This window comes from Pongo pygmaeus, chromosome 9, assembly GCF_028885625.2.
Source record: "Pongo pygmaeus isolate AG05252 chromosome 9, NHGRI_mPonPyg2-v2.0_pri, whole genome shotgun sequence".
NCBI lineage: Eukaryota > Metazoa > Chordata > Mammalia > Primates > Hominidae > Pongo > Pongo pygmaeus.
The window spans coordinates 59757501-59780528 of NC_072382.2; the positions used below are offsets into that span (position 1 = coordinate 59757501).

At 34.0% G+C, this 23028-nt stretch overlaps 1 protein-coding gene across 23 annotated transcripts in view; it reads left to right on the top strand.

The window, feature by feature from the left end:
* Window positions 1–23028, top strand: part of SOX6 (SRY-box transcription factor 6) — a 664535-nt gene that overhangs the window by 272261 nt on the left and 369246 nt on the right. For 20 of the 23 annotated variants that reach the window (XM_054438794.2, XM_054438792.2, XM_063671129.1 and 17 more), the window contains one exon: window positions 12896–13136. In XM_054438794.2, the coding sequence (XP_054294769.1) occupies window positions 12896–13136 (241 nt within the window). Of the gene's footprint in view, window positions 1–5045; window positions 5199–12895; window positions 13137–23028 lie in introns of all 23 variants that reach the window. The other 3 variants (XM_054438797.2, XM_054438791.2, XM_054438801.2) reach the window with 1 other exon arrangement.

Genomic DNA, 23028 nt, shown 5'->3' on the forward strand with positions numbered 1-23028 from the left:
GACTCAGAGAGTTAAGTAACTTCTCAAGTTCACAGATATAGTAAATGAGATTTAAGTCCTTCCTCTAAACCTTTCCATCATACTGTACTTTTCCTTCTGGCAATAGATCCTGGTAAGACTGGTAGCAAGCAGTTTTCCAGTTCTAGGCACCATGGATTCAAATAAAGAATTACTTTTGAAGAAATCTAAAAAGCTGGTAGATTAGGCATGATAAATGTAGAAGTTTTTCAGGGGACTACTCAATTTTGGGAAATCGTGAGGTGGAGGTGGTGGTTATATGAGAAGAAAGAACAGGACCAGATAAATAATGCAGAATTCTTTCCTATAACTAACACCATAGCTTGGGAAAACCAGAAATTCTGTACCTTGGTAGGTGTGCAAATATGTACTTGGTAAGGAATCCCTTAAGTATGCAAGACAGCGGGTAGTCATACTTGTCTTTTATAATGATAACTCAAACAATTCTGTGCAATGATTCATGGAAACAATTGGATTCTCATGTTCTCCTGGAGCTGTTCATGATAATTCCAGCAAATGCAAGTGAGAAATTTAAAGCAAATAGCTATAAGAAAGGGAGGAGGTGGTAGAAGTACAGAGGGGGAAACACAAGATAGCAGCACTTTAGTTATTTGTGCAACCAAACTGGTGTGTATAAAAAAATGTGGAAATTTGGGTTGGTGGTAAAAACCTTTCTTCAGCTTTCACAGACAATTACAATTTATAAAAATTCATGTCCTTGTATGAGAGGCTTTTCTATTTCTTTTCCTCAGAAGTTAGGATATATGTAATGTTATATAGTAGTCATATTTTAAGAGGGTATCTAAATTACTCTGCATTCCCTGAAATCAACTCTAGACGGGTAGTGTGTTAAATACATATTGTTCAAGCTCCTCATCTTGTTTTCTCTCAAGGCTGTTCTCAACACCGACTTTTGTAGTGAGGCAGATCCAGTTGTGTCTGATATAGCTGGTGTGGTTTCTCTGGTCAGAGATGGAAGGTAGAAATTGGATCTCATATTTCTCTGGGCCTGGAAATAAACGGGCAGTGACATTCTTATTTTATTTCATAATTTTCTATGTAAGAATATAATTAAATGTTGATCATCTAGGCTAACCAGAAATAGCATGCTAGGAAAAGCATGGATAGTTAACAACCAACAAATATTTGTTAGAAAATTACTGTGTAAAAACTACAGTGAACCTCTCAGCCTTGTGTGTCAATAGCTTTAACTACTTCCTCAACCAATTTTGTTGTCAAATTGCCCAGAATGAGAGTTAAATGGATTGGTTAGAGAATTACCTGCTCTATGTTTCTCTCTCTTTTTTAAAGTTGTTAACTAGTAATTAAATATCTCAAACTCTAGCAGACAGAAAAGAAAAAGATAGCAAATCCTTTTACTAAGCTCTGATTAAATGAGTATTTAGAATATCTAACCAGAATATTCAAAATAAAATTCTACAGGAATGGTATAAATTAGTAAAGAATAATTCAGATAATAATTGAAAATAGTTGATAATTTATTTAACTTAGATTTCAGACACTTTTAATTCTAATAGCATCTGCCCTGTCATTAGACCAACCTGAGTTGAAATTTTGCCCTCTGTATTTACTAGGTATGAACTTAAGCAAGTTTTCATTTTTTATTGTTTTAATAAACAGTTTTGTGCCTTGGCTTTCTTATCAGTAAACAGGGATAATGACATTATTTAACTTCTAGAGTTGCTCTGAGAACTAAATGAAATAATACATGTAGCAGTGCTTAGCACAATGCCTGCCTGGTACTTTCTCAGCATCTAGTAAAAATTATCTATGTATCTTTTCAACCGTCTCTTCAACATCCATCCATCCATCCATCCATCCATCCATCCATCCATCCATCGATCCATCCATCCATCATCTGTCCATTGGTTCATTCATTTATCCATCTTTTTTTTGTTTCTGACAACATAAATTGATTATTTTGGGAGGCTTTCTTTGCCAGGGAATATGCAGAACTTTTAAAATATGAGGTGAATTTATTGTCCAGAGTGTGTGCAAAGAGGAGACACCCCCAGAAACCAGTTTATTTTAAGTCCTTTTTCATGGCTACTTTTTTCTGGTTGAAGATAATATCCTAAATTTATTTCTGCCTATTAATTTAATAATATTTAAATAATTGGGAAGTATTTACTGAGTGTTTCTTTCCACAAAACATTGTTCTAGGTATTGTGGGAATGCAGAGAAAGCTAGGATTTTGTTTTCACCCTTGAGAAGTTTGTAATGCGGTTGAGGTTACTTAGAAAATATAATGATATATGTTTTTAAAAGATTATGTGAGGTAATATCCATTAAGTGTTGAATGAGTGATATAAAAAATAATTTCTCACAGATCTTATTAGAGATGTTTAGAAGAGGGGTAGATCATAGTTACCTGGAATAGTCTCAGTTGGTTTCCTAACAATAAGAAAGGAAAGTGAGGAAAATAGGGAGAGACAGGCATAGCAAAGGCTAGGAGGCAACAATAAGTGAAGTTTGACTGGTGAAGAGAAATGTGTAAAGATTGGTTGTATCTGGATGGAGGGCCTTGAGTGCCAGGGTCAGGAGTTTGGACTTTATTTTGTCATCGGGGGAGAGCCACTGATGTTTTTTGATCAGGAGAGTGGCCTGATGAAGGGAGTAGCAGTTAAGATTGATTTGGTGGAGGAGATACTAAAATAGAGAAAGTAGTTTAGGGTCTGTTGTAAGAGTTTAGGTATGAGGTGTGAAAAAGCTCTGTGCTAAGGTGATTATAAGTATGGTAAGAGAAATGAGCATAAGAAACGTTAAAGAATAGCTGATGGAGCTTCATGACTGGCTGGAATTGAGAAGCAAGGATAAAAATGAGGAGGTGGATAGAGTGTTCATGTTTCGAACCTTGATGATTCTGACAGTGGTACTCTTCTGGGTGTGGATGAATGAGGGGAGGTATTGAGGAAAATAGTGATGAATCTAGTTTTAAGGTGTTTAATATGAAATTGCAGAGCATATCTTGGTATAAATACTTCACAGTCATTTGAGGACTGTTGGATTTCTGGGAGTTGAGAGAGTTTAGTGTTGAGGATATGGATATAATAATCTTATGACTTAATGAAATGCTTGATAAAAAGAGTATAGAGAAATAATAATGTTTAGATTGGCAGTATTAAAATGGAATGGTATTTTCTGTGATTATGTATTCACTTTAATTTAAAACAATAAGCTATTTGCCTATCTCTCCCTCTCTGCCTTTTCCTCCCTCTTTCCCATAGTACTGATTGTCTACGATGTGTTGTGCGCTGTGCTGGGTACTGGGGATCCAACAATGAACAAGACAGATGATCCCTGTCCTCATGAAATATACAGAATAAACTTGTTTTTTAATTAAACAAAATATTTTAATGAGTTCTCCTTTTACCCATTTACCATAAGCTTATGCTATGTAAGCATTTATCTCCCAGGGTCTGAAAGACATTCCCTGACAAGAAGTTTCCTTTTCTTCCTCTCGTTGATACTTTTTATTTTACTATATTGTAATAAATACTCTGTAGGAGTATAATTTCAGGAATTGATTAAATTACTCATCATCGAAGTTTAAGAAATACTGATTGCAATCCCCTTTGCCTGGGAGGTTTTTATTGTGCTGATCTTAGAAGAAGTATCTCTTGGAAAAAATTGTATTATATTATTTGAAAGTTCTAAGAGCAAGGAAAAAGATGTTTTTCTAAAACCGCCTTATTTCTTACATCCAGACACTTCTCTTAATGATGTTAAGTTTATCTCAAATCAAAATAAAACGTGCAGCTAGAGATTGGACTTCCCCTTTCTCCTGTTTCTTGCCATCCTTGTTTTCCTTCTGATTTAGCCACCGATGTTTAACCAATGTCTTCATCTCATTCTTTCCTCTACTCTTTCATAATAAAATAGAGGAATGGAGAAAGGGGAACAAAATGCAAGACTGAGGAACGCCAGTAGAGACTGATACCAGATGAAAGCATTATTCTAATGTCTGGATTTGTGTTCTAAGATTCAAGCTCAGGAGAGCCTATGCTCTTGATGAGCCTCAATTCATTTCACCATCACCCTGGTGTAGTCAGTGCCTCCCCCTTTTTTGCTAAACTGGTCTATTTTTGTTTTAAATGATCATAAATGATGTTATTTAGAACAGAAGTATCTGTTCTAAAATTGGAATGGAATATTAGGCATATCAGGCATTAGCTATAGGAAATATTTCAAAAATGAAATGGTTAAAATGGAAATATCAGGCATTAGCTGTAGGAAATATTGGTAAAATGGCATATCAGGCATATGGTAAAAATGGAATGTCAGGCATGTCAGGCATTAGCTGTAGGAAATATTTTCTTTCTTGCTTGCTTTCCCTTCCTTCCTTCCTTCCTTCCTTCCTTCCTTCCTTCCTTCCTTCCTTCCTTCCTTCTTTCTTCCCTCCCTCTCTCCCTCCCTCCCTCCCTCCCTGCCTCTCTCTCTTTCTTCTCTTTTCTTTTCTCTTCTTCTTCTTTTTTTTTCTTTTTTTTTTGACAGAGCCTTGCTCTGTCACCCAGGCTAGAGTGCAGTGGCACGCTCTTGGCTCACTGCAACCTCCACCTCCCAGGTTCAAGCAATTCTCCTGCCTCAACTTCCTGCAGAGCTGGGATTACAGGCGTGCACCACCATGGCTGGCTAATTTTCATATTTTTAGTAGCGACAGCGTTTCACCTTGTTGGCCAGGCTGGTCTCAAACTCCTGGCCTCAAGTGATCCACCTGCCTTAGCCTCCCAAAATGCTGGGATTACAGGCATGAGCCACCACACCTGGCCTAGCTGTAGGACATATTTTCTGATAAAAATGACATTATTGATGGAAAAACCCCTATATTTAGAGTATTTTGAGAATGATTAGAGTTTTTGCTGTATTGGAAGGAATGATATAAATTTGAATGTCTTAAATCTTGAGTTAGTTATGAAATAAAATCACTTTTCTAAGAGAGCTTTAAAAATGCAGTTTGTTTGGAGCATTGTCTATATTAATTATATTCATTTTAATTTGTATCTTAGGAACCTTTGGAGTGTGGGAGAACCGTGTCAAATTTTCAGTCCTTTGATACTAATTTAGCTTCAGGTTACTGAGATCACCTTGGTAGTGAGCCAATATGGTCACCAAATTTGGATGAGAATTCCAAATGCTGAGTGTCTCAAAAACAGTTGTGGGTATGTGTCCTATGCTTGGTTATTTTTCTAAACTTGTGTAGAGATATTAAATCACTTTCATAAGATGAATTTTCAACATCAAAAATATAAGCTACTTTAGAAGACAAAAATGAAGTGTAACTCTCTGTTAAAGAAAAATTAAGACAAAAGCTTTTGAGGTTGGATCCTGCCTGTCCTTTTCAACCTTCAGGAAGGTTGCTAGGCTAGAAAGACATCCTAAAAACAAAGTTTTTATAATGGAAAATGCGCTGACATACCCTTTAATGATATAGGTTCAAATGGCAGTGATATAATTTGTAGGCCTTTGTGCTTGGAAATGTCTGGAGAGTTGTAGTGCTCTTATTAATACTTGTAGTCACTTTTTATAAATTAGTATTTCTGGTTTTTCATTTTTTATTTAATTTAAGATGAATAAATCTTATTATTAAATAACGTGAAGATTGCATCATAGCCTTCAGGATTAAAATGCACTCCTTTTTTGGGGAGGCAGATAGATGTGTTTACTCTGTTGAAAGATTTAGATTTGATTTTTTGTTTTCTTCATGGTAATTATGTTTTCACTTTGCTGATCACTAGTGGTGCATTATTACAATGGAAGGTGACAATTTGATTGTCTTCAATTGGAGAAACAAGTAATTTTATATTCACTAAGCTGTCAGGTAACACTAACTCACAGGACTAAGAGCTCCTGGCAATGCAGCTTGGCACCTATATTTAACTGCTTTGATGCTTGTGTAACCTCTGCTGAATCAGAAATACTTTGCCTGTTGGAAATGGTTTTCAGGCTTGTACAATGAGGTTTTCATTAAGTAGACAAACTGAAAATGAACTGCAAAGCCATGGTTGTTTTTCTCCTCCCCTTTTACCTTCTCCCCTTTTTTCCCCTCCCCTTTCCCTCCCTCTCTACTCTCACTCCCTTCCTCCCTCCCTCTTCTTTTTCTTCTTCTTGTCTTTCTCTGAATAGGAACCTGAAATTTATACCTTATTTCATCACATGAAAGAGTGGACTTGGTAGATTGCCTTATTTAGCTAAAGGAGAACCTCAGAGATTAGCTTCTTTATATAAATTTGTTCAGTGTTTGTGTGAATTTTCATATTTTGAAACAATCTATATAGTATCAATATTCATTTTTCTCTTTTTTTCTGGAAATATTGAAGAGGGAAATTCGTGTTAAGAATGGAAAAGTATACAGTGACAATTTCCTACACTTTGTCTCTGAGAAGTTATTGTTCTGGTTTATGATTTTTATTAATATAATTAGATAAAATACCCTGTACTTGGGCTTCCATATTAATGGGCCAGTTTCATGCTGACAGAGAGATGTCTGTTTATTCACTTAAAAAATTGTAGTTCTCATTTTATATGAAGAGGAGATTCAAAGTGAACTTACATAAATAAATTCATTCTGCTATTATTTTAGACAGCTTTCTTTCACTCCAGCCACACAGAGGTCTTTCGTTGAGCTATAAAGTCATTGTGCTAGATTAAAATCCTCTTAAGTTAGTGTATATTTATAGTAGCCATTGTTAGGTTTTACTCTTATTGTTAAGTCACTGAATTTATTTATAAAATCTGGGCCTGGCTTTCCAAAGCAAAAATTCCAAAAGTTACTGGTAGATAAACTGTGAGAAAACCATATTATTTATATCAAGCAAAAAGTATAGATAGAGGTTACATGAAGTCAAGTTGTTTTGATCCCAGGAAGAAACCGGATACTCAGGGACACTTAATAATTATAGGTTTTCCATAGGCAGTCAGTCAGCAGGCCAGTCGTTAGGCTGGCTGCCTGTCTCTTCCAGCAGATACTAACCAATTAGACAGAGGTAGTTACGTGATGTAACATTATCAGGAGAAACAATTCATGAGTCAAAGCATTCCAAGACATATGAGCTCTAGTCCAAAGAACAGTCTTAAGCTACATAAAGTGACAGCAATATTGTCAGCTAAATATAAACTCTAGAAACACAAACTTTGATGACTTAAGAAGAATCTGTTCCAGGTAGTTCTTGTTTTGTAAGAAGCTCAGAGGGCCTTTGGAGACAATTTTGGTGCTTTGCTGTGAAAAATTGGACCCTTAGAAAAGTCAGAATCCATTAATTTAAGCACTTTCTTAGACATACTTCAAGGGCTTCAAATGTATTTCATTTACCTCATCTCCATTGATTTGACAGCTAATTCAAATCAGCGAGTTTTCTTCTAATAGTCATTGTCCTCATGTGTTACCATATCTGTTCTGAAAGTGCTACTACAAACTCTAGAAGATAGGTTTGTAACTTTCCAAGGTAATTCTGAAAACAGTTACCTTCTTTTCACCTGAATTTTCTTAATTACTTGTTAAATAGTTGGAAGAAAAAGAAAAATCTGGCAGAAGCAGAGGGAAGTTTGGAGGTGGATTGGGGGAGAGGAGGTGGTGGTGTTGTATAAAGTAATACAAATAATTAGTAAGCACCCTCCGACTTTACTGGAATGAATCAAGGAATGTTTTAAAAGGAATGTCCTCATTTTAATGTCTAGAATTAGGGTGTACCATGCCATCCTCCCTTCCCCAAGATCCTTGAATGTGGAAATTAGAGATAGAAGAAGAGGGTTTTAAAATCATTCTTTGCCCTAGGCTGGTTGGACTGGTGTCCTTTGTAGAGGTTCCTGGGTATTGTGCATTTTGGCAAGTAAACATATCTGTTACTCATGTTCCTTAAGATGAGAGGCACTGTGTTATATTTTTGGAAAATTAGTGTTTATTTCTCAGTATCAGCTCAAGTACAGAATTATATTAACAGTGAATTATCTGACTGAAATGAGTCTACCTTGGTAGCCTGGGGCTGAGTCGCAAAAATAAATGTGAATATTGGCCTGAAGTTTTGATTTTTTTAAATAAGTAGAACAACTCTTAAAATGTTGCTTTGTGTTAAAAACAGGACTTCTTTTGAATAAATGTAATGCCTGCAAAGTGAATGCCATTTGATAATAATCATAAAAATAATGGAAATATTCTCAAAAAGCCAGTTAAATATATTGCTATGATGAATTCAGTGGCTCTTTTTGATAATTATGTAAGCTTCAAATGACAGTTTTGAAAGATGGATACTTTTCAAGCTATAATTAAAAAAATGTAATTTTGAGTGATTATGCCTTATGAGAAAGTTTAAAAGTTTGAAGTTGTTTAAAAATAATCCTGACTTTAAACATATAAAAATAACTGTTTTTAAAGAATAATGTCAAATCAGAAAAGTTCTAGAAAATATGATATTCTGAGATAGAGGACTTAATGTGCACGTATCCAGCATTCTCATCATTTTATAAAGTCTTGGGCCAACTAATTTTGATTTATTGTTGCAGAACAGAAAATAAATTTACTGTCTGAGTAAGTTTGTGATAGCCCAAACATTCAGACTTTGTACTGGTGTTTTGGAGTAAAATAATTATGACCTTTCTAGAGGTGTTCCTACTGACTTCCTAGAGAACATTCTCAGTAACTGGAGGCTTTATCTCCAGCAATCTCATTTCCAAAAGTCCTAAGCCCGAAGTTCTTCCCAATGGCCTGGCATCCTGGGAGTTCACTTGATTGTTGGGCAGAGACATTTCAAGCTCAGGGAACATATGATGGGAATTTAGTTTTATGTGTCCCAAAGATATATAATTCTCTTTGAAGGTTTTACTTGATAATAGTTATGCCCCAGAAAACCATCTTGTTTAACCAATGTGATAAGTTGACAATGTAGTTTTTCTCTCTGATTATAATGTACTCTGTGTAGTCAATACACTGGTACCATGTGAGTGTAATTTCCTCTTTTATTTTATCTCCAATGCACTGTATTATAAATAAACAGTTAAAAAAAACACCAAACAAATCTGTTGCATCTCCTTTTAAGATTGTACCACTGTAGACACTTGTTCTAGTAAAGTAGAATTGGGCGCATTTGATTGCATTTAAATTTTTCATGCTTCAGCAGTTTGGCTGGGAGCACAGTAAAGAAAAATCCCATGAGCGAGGATAGTTTAGAATAATAGAACTTGATTTTGTGTATTATAGCGGCAACATTTGCGCTGCTTTAGTTAGGGTTGTGTCAGCACTTCCATTATAAACCCCTGTTTTCAGGGGGTATAACTAGGGAGATTTTTTTTTAATACAAATTAAAAAAACAATTCATTTGAATGATTTTTAAGTTATAATAGTGCAAAAATAAAACAAAGTAAAGTCACATCGAAACTGACCATTTCCACAAGGATTTTGATTTTCTTTTGCTTATTAGTTGTATAAGGCAGCAGCTAAAGTAAGGTGCTGTTTTAATATGTTGGGGATGAAAATTTTTGCAATGGAAAATTACTGACTGAGCATTAAAATAAATGTAAGCATTCCACATGACATTTTAAAACACTGAAACATGGGTATATTTGATTTATGAATTTCTAAAGGAGAGTAACTATGGTACAGTGGTTATAGTAAAGGCATTACCAAAAGTCAAGTGCCATTGAAGCTTCTAGAATACAGTTTGGTTGGTTGAGTAAAATGTTTTAAAGGGGAAAGCTAAAGAAATGAATGAGATGTCATCAGGATTATTTAATAAAGTAATTATGCAAAAAATCAGTGAATCAGATCTAATAATCAGCAAATCTAAAGTTTATTTAATAAACTCTGCATTAAAAACAATTTGTGCACATTTTATAACAAAACTCAAAACTGCCACCCAAAACAAAAGTCAACAACAAAACCAAATGTAAAAAAAAGATGTAAACAAAAAAACCCCAACAATTCTACCAAAAGGAAATGCTCAAGGAAATACCTTGCTAAAAACAAAACCCATCTTTTTCTCCACTAGCAATGCATTTGAGAACTATAATAAAGTAAAAACAAGAAATTATATGATTTGGAAAAGCATTTTTGGAACAAAAAAATGTTAATTCCTTTGCTAAGGAAAGGGATTTCAAAATTGAGTGTGTTTTTCTTGATTGTTAACCATTGTTGTCCTACCTCCCCTGTCTCCTTTTCCTCTAACGATAGTGTGAACTGAGGATGAACACTCAGATTTAATATTGCTTTTTTTGGCAGCTTGTGTTTTATTTGCAACCTTGATACACATATGTATTTGTAGGTGCAAAATAAAAGACAAATTGTGAGATGTTATAAATAGGTAGCATTCCTGAATGGCCACTGGAGGAATCACCAGAAGACTGTTGATGAAGTAGAGGTGAAGCCTTTCCTCACTAATTGTATTCAGCGTGTAATTTCTAAACTTCCCTCTGAATTTTGATTTTCAATTAACACTCCCCATTTGAAGATAATTTTCTATTTAATGTAATTGCAGGAAATAATTTATTGGCTGATTAAGACTGAGGACCCAACCTTCCTTAAGAAAACATTCTAACAAACCATCCTTTAAACTCAACTCATAGATTTAGTCTATTTTTACAGCTGCAGAGTTGTATTTAATTAGGATTGTGCACTATTGTTCACTGGTGCAGTTTATAGTTGAAATTATTCTTAAGAGACTGTTTTCATTTTGAGTTTTGTCATGATTAATTTAAACTAAAGCAGCAATCATAGACATTGCTATTGGAAGGAGCCAATTCACTTTATAATAAGAGGATGTTTGTTGAGGGAACTAAAGTCACTCTGATTTTTGGATCATGACTTTCAATTGTATTGAACTATTTTAAAAAGCAGAAGTACATTCATTCTTTTGTTTTTAATGTGAATGATTATTGATATTGTCAGTATCTGAAATAGGAAATCACTCTTGTGTGTGGCAAGCTCTTGATAAACTTGCAGAATAGTTATAATTTGCCTGGTTTTACTAGTAGTAGTTATGGGGCCGGTAAAGTAAGCCATACAGTAATTCTCTTATACTAAGAAGCATCCATTGGCTATCATTTTTCATAATTGTGTATGTGTTTGCTCATTTGTTATTATTGATATAAATTGATCAAGAATATATCTGATTTATTGATATAGCACTCTTTAGAACATTTAATTCATTTCTTCTCAAAGAAATTATAGGCATTCTTTTGCATTCCCTTTCCCCCATTTTATTTTCTAGTATCAAATTTAATAGATACAATTTTTGTTATTTGTAGAATGATTATTATAAATTGGTATCAGCATTTTAATATGTTTCAAAGCACTTCAAAAGCCTGTAATACTTTTATTTAGAACTGTGCATAATTAGGTTAGCTGATCTTATATTAATTTTTTTCACTGTAGGATACTAAATCTGAGCCCCCTCATTAATTGTGAGAAATTTAGCATTAGCTGTTAAATCCTATGTGAAACATGGGCTGCTACATAAAAACTACTGTTTAAATTGGAATTAACTTAATTATTTTTCTTTGCACTTGATATTTCCTTCACTGCAATATTCATGAAAGCATGTGACAGATTTGTAAATTTAACTGTTAATCTCAGATTTCTAGACCCTTTAATCAGTATTTATTTGTCTGTAGAAACAGTACTAGCAAGTTAATGATTTGCTAATTTGAAAAATGCTCATGTGGTTTCCTATGTTAACTGATTTGTGCATTTTTTAAAAAATGGTATGAAATCAATTAATGTTAAATAGCAATTAAGGTGGAGATTTTATTCCTTTCATTACACAGCAGTTTTAGAGCTAAAGATGTAATAAACTAAAACCAATGTAAAGTTTTAGAAAAAATGCTCAATTCCCTCTTCTGTTAAGTTATACACTTTCAGTGGTTTTATTTTCTAACCATTTTGCCAAGAAATTCATCTTGATAAAATGATATTCTAAACATTTTGAAATTCTATTTAATAATCATGGTTTTCTGATTTTATATGAGAGCAAAGAATGGAGACGTTGTCATGCAGAGTGTAGTCGATGTTTATTTGTGGGCATATAAATGAATGTTCAGTATTGTATTTGGAGGTTTTAAATATTATGCACAGTAGGCATTTTACTATTTTCACGGTAAATGCTTTGAATCTTGTATGTACTTCCTAATATAAAATAGAGGTATAGCTATTTCAGATACTCAATTCAAATGCTACAAAATTGCCCTAAAACCTAACAGTATCAGCCACTCAATCAATGTGTCACTTAAAAGTTAAGTTACAACAATTGACTCATTTCAAAGGTATTTTAAAAAGCTTTAGATGGCACTAAGTAGTGTTAGGCCCAGCCCTAATAATGCAAAGTGTAAACAAAGAAGTCAGGATCAGATTTGTTTAGGACTTTAATTATGAATTATTTACTCTCCTGATTATATTTTCCTACATATGCTTCTTTTGCTCCTACATAAACCATAGGAGAAAGTTAGATATTTGTGCTTTCAAATCATCTTGCAAACTGACTCATTTGCCAGTTCATTCATTCATTTTTTTCCGTTGCTAACTATCACCCAAAATACTCTCAAGAAGCTTATAATCTAGTTAAGAAAACTAGGAGGAAAAATATACACATACACACCCTGTCCATTATGAAAACTTAGTCTGTAAAAAAATCATTAATGGATTGTAAGAGAGAAAATATGCAGTAATTACTGGGAAGAGGTTTGCTGAGTTAAAAGCAAAGAGGGAAAGAAGGACATATAAGCCAGGGGTTCTTTTTCAGGGGTCTAGAGTGGACCACAAATATCTCTAAAGTTAAATAACTTTCCTTTTTTTCCCGAACTAGCCAAATGCAAGGGTTGGTTTATGTTTTGTTATTGACAGCCATTTTTAATCCATTCTGTTTTCCTTCTGCAGAAGAATGTCTTCCAAGCAAGCCACCTCTCCATTTGCCTGTGCAGCTGATGGAGAGGATGCGATGACCCAGGATTTAACCTCAAGGGAAAAGGAAGAGGGCAGTGATCAACATGTGGCCTCCCATCTGCCTCTGCACCCCATAATGCACAACAAACCTCACTCTGAGGAGCTACCAACACTTGTCAATACCATTCAACAAGATGCTGACTGGGACAGCGTTCTGTCATCTCAGCAAAGAATGGTGAGTCTTTAAAATCTGACCACTGCCTCTAAATGCATTCCTTAGAATGTCCTCATTATAAATAGATATTTTAGGGAAATAGATGACCTTAGAGTTATTTTTGTTTAGATCATGAAACAACTACCAGGTACATATTACTAAGATACTAATAACTGGAAAAACTTGAAAAATGGTTTGTGATTTAGTGTATATACGTTTATTATTAGGTCAATGTGCCAATAATATATTTTATCAATTGATTTTTGTGAGGGGATTGGTTATCTTATTCTATGAATCCATGAATTTAAGATGGTTAACTTGGTAATATCATAAAATAGGTATGATCAAATAAAGTATGCTTATGTATTAAAATTGAAAAATTTAATTAAGCAAATATGTCTGTGTGAATGAGGTCATATGTTGAATACACCTTCAATGAGAAAATGCAGGTATTTATCACTTTTAATGGTCATTCTTGATTTATAATAAAGCTTTTCTCACTTATGTGCCTATATATTAATTTCAAAAGGACATGCAAACCTCGTGAGAATAAGTCAATCAGACTACAGGAGTTTTCTCAAAAAGTAGAAACAACATGAAATACATGCAGTGTATTAGCCAGCTTTCCCATGTTAAATTCCATCTCTAACCATCAGAACAGAAACCATAGTCAGTGACATTAATTATCTAGTTCAAAGAAAAAATATTCAATTTTTTTAGCATCTAGAAGAGATTAAAATCTTAATATAATTTATTAGATTAGAAGTTTAAACCCCATTTTGCATTTCTTAATTTTTGGCTAACAAAAATTAAGTTAATGAAAATTATTTTAAGTGGGCACTGAGAAAATTTTTATTTCTTAACAAAAATAAGGTAATATTTACAATGCTTTTACTACTAATAACACATATTTAAATTCTTATTCGATGCTTAATGTCTCAGAGACTTAATTCAATAATTTATGAAGGCAGACATTTTTCTTTTTCAGATGATTTTGCAGACACAGCCAGTGCTCTGAAGCAGTAGGTGAGAAGCAGAGGATTGGAATGTAGTTTCTAGACTAATTTTAGTTTTGAAAGTGATCAAAATTGTACAATTTGATCCACTGGAAGATTTATTTTTCTTGAGTAGGAAGAAGGTAATAAAGCAAGTCTGTTTTTCTGATTGAACTTCAGTTGTTCATTTTAACACCTCCAAGGTGAAATAGATATCCAGTCACTGCCACTTGCTTATTGGCAAGATAATGGAGTGATGTTTCATTTTTATTTCAACAAATATTTATTGAGTACCATCTAAGTGCCAAGCATTCTGTTAGGTGCTGACTATATAGTGGTGAACAAAGCAGACATGATGCATGCCTTCATGGAGTTTATAGTCTGGGAGAGGGAATAGAAATTAAATAAATATATACACAAATATATAATTAAAATGTGATGTTTGCTATGTATGAGGAGAAAGAACAGAATGCTATGTGAGAATGTAATGGGGCAAACCTAATTTAGAATAGATGGTTAGGAATGCCCTCACTGAGCCAAGGATGGTAAGAACTAACCAGGTAGAGTGGAACAAAGAGTAAAACTGTAGAGGGAACAGCATGTATGAAGTATTTGAAGTGAGAAAGTTACTGCTTAATTTCAGAAAGTAAAAGATGGCCTTCATCACTGGAGAGTTATGATGAAGGATGCAATATAGGATAAGATATAGTTGGAGAGATTGGTAGGGGCTATATCAAACAGGACCTTGGAGATAACATTATGGATGTGAGATTTGATCTAAGTTCAATGGAAAATGTTTGAAGCGTTCAAAAACAATTCAAACAGATAAATTCTGGCTGTGGTATAATGAATGGATGGGAGAGAGACAAGAGTGAAAGAAGGAGAACCCACTGGGAGTCTATTTCAGAAGTCTAGGTGAGAGTTGAATGGCTTGGGTTAGTGTAAAGGAAGAGTGGCTAGAGAGAAAGGATGGGTTTAAGATATATTTTGTCTTTTATGCCAAATCTAGTCATAGACAAATAAAAATAACTGGACTGGAAAATATGGGTAGAAGAAGAAATAATACAGTTCAAATTTTATTTCTTTGAGAACACTATACTTATTTTCCCTAGAAAAATTTTGTTTGTATCTTGATAAGTGCCAAGTTACTTTGGTGGGTTATTCTCAAACTTTTATGATCTAAAATTTTGTCTTAAAATATATATTAATAATTTTTTTACCAAATTTATATTAAATGTGGTTTATGATAGTATAAAATAGTTTAATGGTACAAATAAGTTAAATATTAATGTAAAAGAAATCATACTTGCTAGACATGTTTTCAAACTTTCACTTTCTTTTGCTATCAAACATTGCTTTCCACTGGAGCCTTTGTGTATTCTGAATGACTAGAAGCCAAAATATTTTGTTTAAACTCCCACTCTATAGTATTTCCCAGCTGTGTACTTATATGGTGTAATAAAGGGATGTAACAAATGGGAAATAGCAGCTGCATTTGGAAATTCCCTTTGTGCTTCTTTTTCACTGGATAGATTCAATATTTTGTAACAACTGTAATATCAGACCTGTAATGACTTATACTGTAAGTACCATATCACTAACCAATTTTTCTTTACAGGAAAAAAAACAATAGATGGATTTTAAGTTTCTGGGCAGACCTGCAAACCTACATATATTGTGTGTGTGTATGTGTGAGTGTGTGTTGGAGTGGGAGGACTCTGCTAACATAAAATTTAATAAACATTTTACCTTATTCTACTTTAAAATAAATATGAAGTCAAAAAGATGTTTATGAAATCAAGTAAAACTTGTAATTTTTTTAATGGATCATATTCTGTACTTTTAATAGAGTTGCAAAAAATAGTTGTGAAGAAATAAAACTTAAAAGAAAATCTAAAAAGTAACAATTTTTTCAGCACTTATACAGTTTCCATTGTTATTTACTTTCTGTAATGGCCCTCATGGCCCTCATTCATGAACTGTTAGAAACAAGCCCTAAAAGTTTCTTATCTCCTGGGTTCAGGAAGGGTTTTACTTTGAAATGTCATGACCACAGAGGAAGTTTTCTGTCAGAAAAGGTGAAGACAAAGCAAAGAAGCTCTACTAGTTCCCACTTCCTGATTAGAAAAAAAAATCTTTAAATGGAAAAATTCTGATTATTTTGAGGTGACACTGCAACAAAATATGAGACTACATAGGTTCAAACAAGAAACATAATTTGTAATGGCATAAGCAAAGAAGGAGAATAGAAATTTTAGAAATAGGATTTCAAGGACCAGTTTGAGATAAAAAATTTTAGATTCTGATTTTAATCATAATTACCTATTTTATAGACACCAAATTGTTGAATTATAAATTTAATGTGCTATGTTAATTAGTGAGAGCCATTTGAAGGTTGGAAAGTTAGTGTAAATAAGATTCACTATCCTCTATCCACAACCGCTACCACTTTCATCATGGCACCCAGTGTGCCAATACCTTTTTTGCAGAGGAATGTTGACACTGTCCACTAAAATGGACTTTTGTTCTCATTAGGACCGACTCATTAGGCTGGAATACATTCGCATAATTTTTTTTCATGGAAAAATGTACAGCATATTATTCTTTTTGATGTTAATAAGCATGGAGAGGAATATTTTTGTGATAATGTTTCATGACCTGTATATGATATTGAGTGTAATGATTATCTGCTAGATTGCAACTGTATAAAGGACAGATAAACTTATATATTGTTGGTGATCTTGTCTGCAGATTACATACAATTTTTTGGTGCAAATTATGTATAGCTACTTGTATCAAACAGATAAATTGCTACGTACAAGTTATTTTGAGCCTTCCCTTCCTTACTTTTTTTTTCTTTTGCTTTAGAGTATAATTTAGAAAGGAGTTATTATCATCACTGGATACCTGAGTGTATAGTACCTACTAAAGTTCCAGGCACAAGGACTAACTTGTGAATAATGTAGATAAGATCCCTGTTATCATAGAACTTAGAGTCTAGTAGTGTGGCAGACAATAAAGAAGTCTTATAGAGTGAGACAATTTCAGACAATGATAAGTACTAGGAAGGAAATTAAGTAAGAACATGTGATAGAGAATTACTCCTTTAAAAAGACTGGGGAAGGTATTTTTGAGGAGGTGACATTTGAGCTGAAATTGGAATAAAAACAATCACTGTGCAAAGATTTGGGGAAGACACCCGGTCAGAGAGTATAATAAGTACAAAAGTCTTGTAGTTTGTATGTTTGAGAAACAGAAAACAATAGAGTGGCTGGTGAGGGAGAGAATGGTATGAAATGAAATCAGGGAGGCTGGCAGATTACAGATATTATGGAGTCTCATAGGCTACAGGGAGGTGTTTAAACTTTCTTTCAAGTGTAAGTAGAAGCCATTGGAAAATTTTAAGCAAGGGAGTAACATGATTTGATTTATGTTTTTAAAAGATCACATTGCCTGCTGTGTAGAGAGTGGACTGTGAGAGAGAACATCAGAAACTGGGACACCGATTAGGAAACCATTGCGGTAGTGCAGGTGAGAGTTTGATGATAAGCGGAAGAGTGAAGAGTTAGGAAGGTTATTCGTTGAAGAGTTCTCAGAGATTCTGAAGAAGACAAAATTTACACAAAGGGTGGAGACAATGTTTTAAGTAATGTACATGTGGGCAGAAACATAGTCAAGAATGACAAGAAATGAGGTTGGTGAGACCAAGGAGAGGAGGGAAGCGAGTAGAAATGCTCTCGGCCAGAGAATGGGCCCAGGCGAGAGACAAGCTTTTTGCCTAAGAAGCAACTGTTAGTAGGTGGCTTCTGTGGTAGGCCATGGAGATGTGGGTAAGGCACCAACATTCTTATGAGATACAAAATGTGATGATTGTAAGTGGGAACTTATGTACATGTGTACACTTACACACATTCTTATATGGATACACATTTTGGCAAAAATATACATGTGCTTTTAACTACTAGTCTAAGTAGGTAGAAATAACCATAGTGGACTCTCAGCCCCAGAATATCTGAACTCCTTATTTTAGAGACCTACTTAAATTCCTCCAGGGGAATTTTTATCTTCTAGAAAAGTTTTAAAATAAGTTTCCACCTTAAATAAAAGATGTCAATAATGCTCTTTGTTGTAATTGAATGAAAATAATGGTAGGCGTGCTGAGATATTTAATAATAACTATTGGGGAAAACACCTTCTTGCTTGCAAACAATTTCTACTCTCTGCTTCTGTAGCTTTCAGTCTCATGAAGTTGCTAATCAACTCTGGAGTGTTTTGTGCTTTTCGCTTGGAGTCATAAAATTGCTGGTGTGGACTTTGTACCATTTCTGGGAATGGAGCTATTGTCATTACATGATAACAGTCCAGGAATTTTTAGTGAGGATCTAATCTTCAGTCATGCTGTTATGACAGACTTTGAGAAGATTTCTAATCTTGATATTTTAGAGAAGATTTTAAAAACTTGAATTGTTGCCAGTTTTTTGTAAGATTTTGTCGTTTAACATAGTAGGCAGTACCAAAATGAAATTTATTTCCCCACTTTTATTGAGACGGTACTTTAGAAAGTGTAGTGAAACCCACTTGTTCACTTGGTCCTAACTAGTGTATAGTCATAGTCATAACTCCTAAGGTAAGATTTATGTACACCTTTGTGATACCTGATTGGCCTATGAAGCACTGGAAAAAAGTCCATAAACCTGTAAGGTTTAGACTTCTTGAGACATTTAGTTACTACTTCTCTTATTTTTGGATTTTGGAAATTCATTCAATTTTAGTAAAGTTCAAGCCTAGATTTCTGTTAACAGGTGAAAATGGCCATCCTTACCTTGAATCACTGAATAGTATTTTCTAGGAAGACTTATGGGGGATTTCCCAGTTCCTGTAACTTTGAAACTATATTTGCATACGGTACTATCTCTTTTTCAACCTGTTTCAGAAATTTAATGACAGAAATTTATTTAGAATTTGAACTAAAAAATAAAACATTTTATTACATGGAACCTGGCAAAGCTCTTGCTGTGGGTAGTGAAATAGACAACAAATGTTGTCTAGTGTTGACACATTGATTACCTTTATATTTTTACACCCTGATAATGTGTACTGTCCTTTAGAAAAAGTATGTATTTTTAAAAGTTCCCCAAATGTAAATTGTTTAAATTAAACAAAGGGTTACTGGTATGATACTTGGAAGTATCTCGATGTTTATGGAAATATAAATTATTTTTTCATGATTCTTAATTATATAATATGCCTTTCTAAGGATAATTTTTGGAAAAATTTTCTTTCTTACCTAGCATATTATTAAAATCTTCATCAAAAGTAGAGACATTAGGCTGGGCATGGTGGCTCATGCCTGTAATCCCAGCACTTTGGAAGGCTAAGGCAGGTGGATCACTTGAGGTCAGGAGTTTGAGACCAGCTTGGCCAACATGGTAAAACCCCATCTCTACTAAAAATACAAAAATTAGCCAGACGTGGTGGTGCGTGCCTGTGGTCCCAGTTACTCAGAAGGCTGAAGCAGGAGAATCGCTTGAACCTAGGAGGTGGAGGTTGCTGTGAGCCGACATTGTGCCACTGCACTCCAGCCTGGGAGACAGAGCAAGACTCCATCTCAAAAAAAAAAAAAAAAAGTAGAGACATTAACGTGCTCTGGAATAGTTGGCTTTTTTCCCCCTTGGGCAAGAAGGAATCAGGTATGCATGCTGATTAACACACTCCAGTCATTAACATGTGATTATGCGGGCTGCGTATTGAGCACCTGCCAAAATATAAAAATCCAGTACTTTGCTACATCTGTGCAAAGACTTTTTGCATTTCTTTTGTATTTTGACAGATCAAGGAAAATCGGACATTAGTATCTTTTTTTTTTTCAGTGAAATAAAATTGTGTGTTCAGAATGTCTTTAAGGAGATGTCACATGTCATTTTTATTTTTATTTTAGTCATTAAGTCTGTATAAGATCCAATGACTAGGGTTTGTAGTGCACTGACTATAACATGAACCCCTTAATGAACTCTATCACTGACATTCACTTACAATTTGCAACATTCCTGCATGTTCAAAAGGATTATCTTTTCTTGGAGTCAGCCAACGTTCTCCTAATTTGCCTCAGTTTTATGTGATATTTCTGTGTTTGATGGATATTTTGTTTTCATTTACTTTACCTATGTACTGCTAGTGTATACCTCATAGTAATGCCAGGGCTGCTCCTGTGGTTTGACTTTTCCTGTCAACTATCCCTATGCAAATACTTCTATATGACCAAAGTGTAGCTTAGAGTCTATAGCATTTACACACATAGGAAAAGTAGCTTTTTGATAATTATTTAAAATAAGACTTGGTTACTAATAAAATATCTAGTGTAATCTAGTCTAGCGTGAACAGTCTGATTGAGCAGGACTGTTCTACTCAGCTTTTATCTTTCTTAATGGATTCAAATGTCATTTGAATGTAGCTTTTTTTTTAAAAAAATAAACCTTTTATTAAAATTGATCAGGGTTAATCAATGGAAGCTAATCTCGGGACACTAATAATTTTCTGATTAAAGCAGAACTCTATGAGCATGTTTCAGTCTATAGGTGGTTCTGATTAATATATATTTTCTTGTACAGAAATCCTTCTTAGAATTTTTTCTTGCCTAGCCTCTGGGTACATCACTATAATGAAATATGATAACTGGAACACTAAAATCTGCACATTTTTTCATAATGCTTTCAAGCAACATGTAGAAAATTATGTTTATATTATATAGCGTGCAGTTGTTTATATGACTAATTTGAACTTATTGTGATTAGAATGAAATATCAATCTCAAAGTCCTTCTAGATCAGCAGGAATAAGATGGTGACAACTGTGATACGCAGCATATTACTTTGGGAGGAGGAACCCAGGATTGTGCCTGCACACCTTGAGACCTACCTTCTTTAATTTGGAGAGGGTTGCTTTCCATAAAGGCAACTTTAATATAATGAATCCTACTTGCATCATTTGTTTGAAGATGAGGTTGAAAGGGCTGTCTCTCGTTATTTAGTCAAACCACCTGCATCAAGCAGGAAAGACCCTACTCTGTTCCCTCCACAAGTACATCTAATCTTTCTTGAACACCTATAATGAATATGCATTAATTACTTTGATACTGAAATTATCCCACTGTTTGATTGTCCTCTGCAAAAAAGTTTCCTTGCTTTCCAGGAGAAGCATAACCTTTTAAAAGAAGAGCAACTTCAAGCTATTATTACTTTTGTTAATACAGCTTTCAATGTGATGACATATTTATTTTTTATGATATTAAACTTTACTACATTCTCTTGACCCCTAGGCATTGTTTTTTAGGTGATGCAAATTGAGTTCAATAATATATCTTTGTGTAAACCACATTCTAAATTCCAAAGTATAAATTACAAACCTTTGCTAATAAAATTTTACAATCGGGTTGAAATTAGACATGAATATTTATGCATTTCATTTATCTTCTTTATATTTCATTAGCACCCTGGAAAATGGAAAATCTTATTTAATAAAATGATTGGAAATTATTTGGTAAACTTTTGCTTTTATTATAATTTAACTCTGATTTGTTTCTACTCCCAGTGTACTGAGAGTACTCAGAAAACAATATTCTCAAATGTCACAAAATTCTGAGAGGAAGTGTGCCCTCATTCAAACACAGATAGATTATGGTGGTATAATAGAAGAGATTCATTTGCTGAGAAATGAATAATTCAAATATTTATATGATAATTAATTTTATTTATCAATTTTTTGGTCAGTTCCAGTGGTGAGTAATAATTTTTTGCATAAGCACTGAGTTAGCCAGGATTAAACTAATGTAATCCATGAACAAATTCAGAAAACTTTTGCTCTTGAGTTTAGAGTCAATATATGACTTTCAGTTATATTAATTTATTTCATACCTGGTATGCTTCTACTAAAGATGATTCTCTCATTTTTGTTCTCTCATTGATGTATTTCAGATATAATTGGATTATAGTTTATTTCTTTTGCTTTCTGAAATTAACAATAAAGTTAGAATTTGGCCCTCCTTTTGGCTACTGTTCTCTTGGATGACACAGTAGGTCAAGGAATGAATCTATGTTTTTGGATATTTGGAAGTTAAGAGGGGAAAATAAAAATTCAGAGAAAAGTTTTTCTTTCCAGAGAGAAAATATGGGCTCTGTGATTGTAGTTAAGTCATCAGTCCAAGGTTGTATGTTGCATTCAGGTAGAGGAATGCACAGCTTCCAGACATTGTGAGGACCTGATGGCAGTTAGACTTTTAATTTGCTGCCTTGTGTTAAATTGGTTACATTTTGTACCCCGTTTCCCTTTTGCTGGAAATGTACGTAGAGATAGGTGGGTGGATGCATGGATGGATAGATCATTGTTTTATAAGTAACATAACCTCTGAGGAATCATTTTTAGTCTCTTTGTACTTGTTCTAGTTGTAAGACCTTAAACAAGAGAGCTAGAGATGTTATTTAAAATGTTCTGAATTATAGTTTCTTGGTAGCCCACCGTATGAATTTAACATATTAGAAGAAAATTTGAAGATTCTTTCAGTGAAATCCTCAAACTTAGGAGTTTGCTGGACAAGATCTAGTGAAGAGAGGAGATGTTGAGCTCACAGGGTGGCCCTGAGTATGTATGACACATAAAGCAATCTGTTCTCTCGACTCTCTTCTTTAGGCAAACTGGGCCTTGAAAGGACTTAACTGTCAATAGAGTTGCATCTCTATTAAGGAACAAATGGATTTGACAAACCTTGATTGGGCTCTGATACTTTTTAATGTTAGGATTTGTGAGGTATGAAGAGCATACCATGAGTTATTTCTTTTCATGTAAAACACACTAGTTAGTTTGCTCATTACCAAAACAACAACAAACAGTATGGGTATCACTCAAAGGAGGATGAAAAGAAAACAA